Below are 7934 nucleotides of genomic sequence, written 5' to 3' on the forward strand. Positions count from 1 at the left end.
GATAAAAAGGACTTATGCTTAATGGTATTACAAACTTTTTTACATTCTTCAAGGGATATTAGAAAAGCGTTTCTTTTACTTTAATTCTCTATCAGATTCACTGACACTATAGGCCTACTGCATCTAAGTACTGTGATTCTAATATTTCTGTTTTAGAAAATTAAATGATAAATCTTTTATATTGCCTTATCTTAAATACAAGTTAAAATAATTCAGGACGCACTCTTTGATATTTAAATCGGTACAGAAAATTTTATTTTCATATTCCTGGCTCAAATATGATCATGATATTGTACAGTTTCGTAGTGATGCATAAATTAATGCACCACAAGTAGTCCACTTTCCAAAGCTTAACGCCAATTATAGTACTGTAGTCAAAAATATTGCGTAATTTTTTTCCCTATACATAATTCTCTATTGAACTTTGCAACCCTCCAGTTAGGGTCCCATATTAGTGATCAAATGGATACGATCTTAAATAATGAAAAAAACCCAAGTTATCTAGCCTGAGAATGATTAATGAGTTTATATATATAAATACTTTGCAGTGCAAGGTAAGGGGGTTGACCCACGAGCACCAGCATGTGTGTGATTTTAGAGGAAAAGAGGCACTGAAATGAAAAAAGGAGTTATTGCGGCTTGCAACGAAAGAAGACACCTTGGGCAAAATTCAATCAGAAAACCTACTTGCTTTCAGCATTCGGGGCTGTGTTTCATATAAGACCTTTCAACTAACGAAGAGAATAATAAATAATATATTGTCATCAGCTAATGATCAAGCATAAAACTAGTATTACAGATTGATATTATCATGTGCAAATAAAAATGGGAGGGGATCGGGAGGAAGGGGGGGTTCTAGACCCCCACCCCCCCCCCACCCCCCCCGTGAAAAATTCAATTTTCTTAACAGTTTGCATAGTAAAATTACCGAAAACATGCCTCGCATCTCTGGCAAATTATAGATATCCCTCGAATGCTCAGCCCCCCTAAAAAAATCAGGATCCGCACATTTGATTTTTGGTTAAAGGGAATGGTGTTAATCATTTAACAATGGGTGCGTTCAGAGTACTGCCGTTGGCAGACAAAAGATACCACTGGCAATTTTTTTTTACCATTGGTATACCAACGGTACCAATGTTTGCCGATAAAATTTACCGTAGGTAGACATTTCTGCAGACTATTTAGAGCTCTGTTAGCGACGGTAACTTTTTTATGACGTCACAAAAATGGCGGATATTTTGTATGCACTGAAGGCAACAGATTAATTTCACAGCTTTTTCCACCTTAAACCTTGTTGTAGCTGAACAATTCCTTTAAGCATTAACATTCCAAAAATACAACTGAAAATATTTCTTTCCGTGTATGTAGGCATGTTGCAGGTGTTTGAGGGACATTGGTTGGAATATGACTGCCATCTAAAGGCTAAAGCACCAAAACATTTTGAAATTGAATGCTCCAATTATTTGCTTAATTGTGATGTAGGCTATCTATTTGGCCTTCATATTTTTTAAGGAGGAGATATACTCTATAAAAAACTTCCTTTTGAAGATGTTCTAAAACCGTTCAGCCATACATCGAAAGTTCTCAAACGTATTTTCCACAAAACACCAATAGTTCCTTTTCAACATTAGGGGTGGGGCCATTTAGATTGTTGTCGGTATTAACCATAGCATTGACTTTCATATGTGTACCTGGACAAACGGTATCAAAATCATCGGGTATCTATATCATGGTATTATAATAATCGCATAGTTATGATTCGCTCTAGCCATGTTTTTCCAAAGATATACACACGTTTTGCGGGAGAAGAAAAACTGTAAGAAAAAAATTCTTTATTGTACACAAATTATGATTTTGAATGATCAACGAGGCAAACATATTGCATCTTGGTTTGACATTTTTCGCTAAATAATCAGCCAGTATTAACAATGGTACACCAAAGGTACCATTGTTAACATTAGTAAATTTCCTACAATCTGTACCCCAAAACTCGTGCAGAGTATATATGGGTCCAATGGCACCAATGGCACAAATTGTTACCATTGGCAAACTGGTATTGGTACCACTGGAAATACTCTAAACGCACCCATTGTAAGGTCGATCATTTTGTCATTTTCGAAGGAACGGACAAGACACAACGGTGATATACCAAAGCAACATTTACCTAACAAGAAAAAAAAACCCAACATAACGTTCCTGATTTAGAAATAATTTATCATCGGAAATTCTTTAACGATAGTATTTGCCGGTCAAAAAATAAACCTTTTATCTCGTCCTTTGTTTATATAAATCCTTTGCCGCTTTTTTTTTCAAAGAGCGAGATAGCAAGTCTAATCATTATTAGATGGCGTATATGTCTTTAATTAAAAAGAATCAGTAAGGACATTTTCTGTAAAGTGCAGCAAATAGCATTATTCATCACAATTCGCACATTCACTTCGTTTGTATTGGTAGTTCTGGACACGAAACAATAATGTAAAAGCTAACTATCTTACCAAAAATAGAAATTCCAATTTTATCCGTCCTGTACGTTTCAATTCATTCCGGTATATTTATTATGACAGTGAAAGGAAACTAGTGTAAGTAGAAAAACCTTCCGAATTTTAAGTTGAACCACTTGTTGAATACTTTATATTTTTCAGCAGTCATACTTAGAATACATTGATATTTCTATGCATCAGTTCATTACGATATACTTTCAGCTAAATTATTTGGAAGCGGTAACCACTTTCTCTTAAAAAATGCCACTGACACTGTCATTGACTATCTCACTTATTTAGCCCCTCCTACTTTTCGTTTTCCCCCTCTCAAGTTTTGATCACGTTTTTAATAAATGATGGTATCAGTTCCGTTAACTGCAGGATATTAAGTATATGATTTTGAAATACATGTCAGTAATGGACAATATGTCATTTCAACATAAAGCTGTCATGTGACAGTGACATACTTGTTAAGTTTTATGTTTGAAGAATTGCGTTCTTTGACAACAATGGTATTTATTTACTTAACACTCTTCATTTAACTAGATTACTCTTATATGATGTACCCATCACATTGTTTGATTACTTGAATTTGATTTTAAAACTTTTAAATCAAAAAATGTCATGGGTACCTGAAAATAAAGAGAAAAAAATGCAAATCAGCTGTGAACGGCCATTATACTTCATTTTTTAGTTTTATTTATGCAGTAAAATAACTGATAAAGTGATGATTGATTGAGGCACATCGACAGAACCTTCAATTACAATGAGTTATCCCACTGAAGCTAAGCAGCTTGTCGTGGATGAAGCAGCAGCTGTTGGCATACTCCAACATCTAGACAAGAATGAGCTACAAAATCTACTGGATGACAGCGATAAGCTGGATAGCTTGATTCAAGATTTACAACAGGTCAATAATTGCTTTTCATGTGGAGTTAATGTAGGTGCTGTAAACTACTTTTGATTACCTATATATGCAAGAAATATTTGTATTTGATGTTAATGTTTATACAACTGTGGTTAAGTCAGGTATATGGCATTCCTACTAGCTCTGGCTAGTGGGTTAACCCTTTAGCTCGATCGGTAGAGTGCTGGACTGGCATGCCAGAGGACCCGGGTTCAAACCTCAACATAGGCTATAAGTGTATCTGTTACAGAAACATACACTGCATGTACTTAATGTAATGAAGCCAATTTTGTAAAAGAAATATCAAAGCAAATCATTTTTACATAGTCCTCAAATAGGTTCATCAGGCTTGATACTAGGTTGCTTATGGCAAGAGAAAGAACTCTGTTGCTGTCAGGAAATGCATAAGCTTAAAACGTTGTAGGCAAGATACAATTTAAATGCAAAATACATTAGCCACATGCTAGTTAGAAAACTCCTTATATTAATTTCAAGTGAAGGTTATAATAAAGCTAAATTCATAATAAAGAAACTAGATGGGCTTATGTCCTTTTAGTGGACTTTTTCTCCTGAATTTAAAGTTGGATATAATTTCATTTTGTCATTGCTCAACTTCTTTTGATATTAAAGGTGAAAAATATCCAGACAGACAGAGAAATGATGCTTGCACGAAACAAAAGCATGGCAGATTTCAACTTGTCGCTCCAGAACCGCTTGGAAAACTTGAAGAGCGAGGTAGCCAGAGGGTATGAGGATGCTAATAAGCTGAAAATAGATCTGGCTCAGGATAAGTCTAAAATAGGTAAACAGTGCTTGAAGTAAATTGATTTATTCTTACACACCATGTCAGTTAACCCCCTTTTTCATAGATTGTTTTAGTCATATTGGTTTGAGTATCTGTTTGCATGACCACTATTGTTTTGATGCAATAACTTCATCTGTTTTCAGTTTTTATTTTAACTGTTTCATAGTTTTACAGATGTAGTTGTTTGTGAAAGGATGTTAATTATTAAGTTTAGACTCTTACCCAATAATAAATTCACAAACATTTGATATGTGATAAAGACAGTACATAAACGTAAAGATCACATTTTGTGCCTTTTTATCTTTTTCTAATCAATGATGAATTTAGTCTGTAAAAGGGGTTTTTTTTCTAGATGGGCCTGCTAGGTCTCCAGTTCTGAATATACATGGAAGTTAAAGGCATTAATTACTTGTAATTAATTGTATCCATTGTAGATTCTCACCCCAATCGGCTCCTGCCAGACACAGCTCTAGCATTGTTACAGACAGCTGCTGCTTCTTCAGAGGAAAGTTCTGAGGTAAACATTGACAAGCTTGCTTTAACCTGGAAATGTAAACAAATAAGAAATTTATCTTAATGATGTGACCTGAGGTCATTTGAAAGACATCAGTCATGAATCCAGCCAACTGAAAATTAGAACCTAGGGATGTTTATTTCAAGTACTGGTAATAATGAGAATGTATTTCATGTGTAAAGATGTTATAGATAAAAGGCAGCTCTTGGCATTTACATAAGATTTTTAAATCTCTGAAATTGCCTTTCTTTAATTTCCAGTTATTAAAGACTGACATTTTTGATGTTGATTTGTAAAGATTACATTGAGAGACAAATGACAACCAGTTCTTTAACTATGAGTGCCCAGCTCTGGGGACGCCCTATAGTGATCAATTTGTGCATCCGTCTGTCCATCCTTATGTCCCTCTGTCCATCCAAGATTGCTTGTCCAGAGCATATCTTCTCTTCCCTTGGCCCTATCTGACTCATACTTCACCAACAGAGTGCCTTTGGGTAAAGGGTGTGCAGTGATCTTGAACCATATTTTTAGATCTAAGGTTAAGGTCATAGCAGAATTAAAAATAATATTCTTGTCTGGAGCATATCTTCTCTCCCCTTGGTCAAATCTAGCTCATACTTCACTCACAGAGTGTCTATGGTCAAAGGGTGTGCAGTGGCCTTGAGTGAAGTTTGTAGGTCAAGGTTTAAGGTCATATCGGACCATACAAAAACCATTTTTCAAAGTGTATATTCTTTCCACCTAGCCTTATTTGACTCATACTTCACATAAACAGTGCATATGAATAACGGGTGTTTAGTAAACTGAAACAATTTTCAAAGTCAAATGTGAAGGTCATAGCAGAATTATATGGAAAATCCTTGTCTGGAGCATATCTTTTCTCCGTTTGCGCCATTCTTGCTCCTTCTTCACCCACATGGTGCCTTTGATCAAAGGGTATGCAGTGACCTTGAATGATGATCAAGTGTCAAGGTCATATCAGATCAATATATCAGATATCAAAAATGTTGTCAATCTATATTAATTAATATACCATAACTAAACTTCATTCAATATTAATGGTACATGAGAATTAAATGAAATGAACTTACTTGCTAATCTTGTGATCTGCCTATCAATAAATCAGTTGTAAAAAGTTATAAAAGGTAGTCATTTATAACAAAAACTAAGGTACTTCATTGCAAATGCTTTTCATTATTGTTAAGTTATATGTTAACCTTTTAAACATTGATTCTAACATGTTATATTTTTTCTATTTTTAGCAATTCGCAGAACAATTTTGTGATAACAAAATCAGTGTTGATTCCTTCTTGGAAAATTATTTGCCTGTAAGAACTGTTGCTCATCTACGACAAGTGAAGGTGAAGAAAATGAGAGAATTAATGAACTCTGGACTCTCAAGAACAGTTGCACCAAACCCCCCCTCCACCAACAGTTACTCTTGTCCTACAGGCTTGAGTAACCTCCCCTACCCTACTGGTAATTTCTCAATGCCGCAACCAGCAATGTATCCAAGATAATACAAGTAGTTATAAGGTGAATTGATATTGTTATCTTTTTTGTAAGGAAAGAATACTTGTCATTTATTTGTAATTCATTTATTTTTCCATGCTTTTTGCAAGTGTAGTCCAACACATCTGAAATGCTTTTCCATATTTTTACATAAGATCATATGAAGTGCTGATAGACCAATGCAAAATGATGCTTTTATCGATTTTGTTGTTGTTGTGTGCTGATTTACATGTAGTTGGGCATTTATTAAATAGATATGTTAAACACATTAATGGCAAAGTGCACTTGTAAAAAGAGGTATAGCGCCTTTTCCCAATATTTCGCCTACGCCTGTGTTTGGAAGGAAAGTATCTGTTACTTAAAATAGCTTCAGGTACCTAGCTGTCACAATATAATTTTTGAAACCTAGATACTGATATTATAATGGTGTCTGTAACAACTGATTTGTCATAAACTGTGTAAAATGTCAGTTGATATTCTGAAATGTGATAAGATCAAGCAAAACGCAACATTTGAATCTAAGTGTAAATAGAGTACATGTATAGTGTTATTGAAGAGATCTGTTTATACTGGGTGTGCTCATACTCGGACTGAATTAAGCAAAATAATACATGTATTTTTTTAAAAACTCCAGAAGGTTAGATATGTGTTTGGTAACTTAAACTCTCTATTCTTTTAATATTTAAATTAAGTAAAAAATAATATTTACTACTGTCGCTTGATGGAATCGATCCAGTGATTGCTAAATCAACAAGACCTACGCTTTTCCACTAGGCCACACATCCAACACTTTCATATGATGTCTTTTCAATATTTATCGCTATATATACGATAGTTATAGAAAAGACCCTGATTGAAATACATGTATTTGTCTAATTTTCAGTACTAATGTAAACATGTACTATAATACCAGTACAACATAATTTTAATCAGATTTCTTTGGTTTAGAGTGGTTCAAATAGTTAAATATCCAATTTTTAATAGTATATTAACTATTTTCATTATATCCTTCACAAAAAAATAGAATATTTTAATGATGTCGTGTAAGATTATTTAGACTCTTTCAGCATGGTAATTGTGTTATTTGCATTTCTTTGAATATATTTTAACTAAATATTGTATAATATTAAAATGTCTGATGTTTGCAGAAGTGCTATATTTTAGGCAAAATCGTATATTAAGTGCGCTATACCTCTTTAGTTGAAACTGGTGTTTTTTGTGACACATAAAGTGACCCCATTCGTTCCATGAACTTTTGCTTGATTGGGAGAATCCCTTGGTAATCGTTTTGAAAATCTCTTGTCTTGTATTTGTTCTGTGTTTACATGTATGTTGCATTGAGGAGTACCCTTGAATAAGATCTAAGTTGTTAATGGTTTAATTTTTGAAGAATTAACATAATGAACAATTTGCCTAACTTGAAGCTTATTTAACTTGGTTAAGCTTGGAACATATGTTTTAATATGCATTACCCAGCAATATGTTATTGTTGGAATGCATGTATGTAGAATATAATGGATTTAATACAAGGAATACAAATAAAAGGTTTTCAAAAGTAATTTACTTTGTTTTCGTTATTGATAAAAAAAATCCAGCTATTGTGGTTCTCTGCTTATTTGAAAATATTCAGATCCATACTGCCATCTTTGCTTTTGAACAATTTGTTAAAAAATTATGTACTTAAAAAAACATCTTTGTGGACTTTGATACTATATT

The 7934-nt window shown here is 33.7% G+C and overlaps 1 protein-coding gene across 2 annotated transcripts; it reads left to right on the forward strand.

Moving 5' to 3' along the window:
• The first annotated feature begins 2495 nt into the window (after positions 1 to 2495).
• Positions 2496 to 6363, forward strand: LOC105347010 (vacuolar protein sorting-associated protein 37B). Of its 2 annotated transcripts, none has more exons than XM_011455868.4 (5): positions 2496 to 2579; positions 3189 to 3390; positions 4018 to 4189; positions 4627 to 4709; positions 5969 to 6363. In XM_011455868.4, the coding sequence occupies exons 2-5, from the start codon at positions 3247 to 3249 to the stop codon at positions 6224 to 6226; spliced, it is 657 nt and encodes a 218-aa protein (XP_011454170.1). In that variant the 5' UTR covers positions 2496 to 2579; positions 3189 to 3246; the 3' UTR covers positions 6227 to 6363. The 2 variants fall into 2 exon arrangements, with proteins under 2 accessions (XP_011454170.1, XP_011454173.1); XM_011455871.4 differs by lacking the exon at positions 2496 to 2579 and adding an exon at positions 2974 to 2992.
• Positions 6364 to 7934: the final 1571 nt, after the last annotated feature.

This window comes from Magallana gigas, chromosome 3 (genome assembly GCF_963853765.1).
Source record: "Magallana gigas chromosome 3, xbMagGiga1.1, whole genome shotgun sequence".
NCBI lineage: Eukaryota > Metazoa > Mollusca > Bivalvia > Ostreida > Ostreidae > Magallana > Magallana gigas.

Bases quoted from the DNA above. Each gene is read 5' to 3' on its own strand.
- LOC105347010 (XM_011455868.4), top strand. From the start codon at position 3,247: ATGAGTTATCCCACTGAAGCTAAGCAGCTTGTCGTGGATGAAGCAGCA. The intron at 4,190-4,626 runs GTAAACAGTGCT...TATCCATTGTAG, and splicing joins TCAGGATAAGTCTAAAATAG to ATTCTCACCCCAATCGGCTC. The intron at 4,710-5,968 runs GTAAACATTGAC...TTCTATTTTTAG, and splicing joins CTTCAGAGGAAAGTTCTGAG to CAATTCGCAGAACAATTTTG.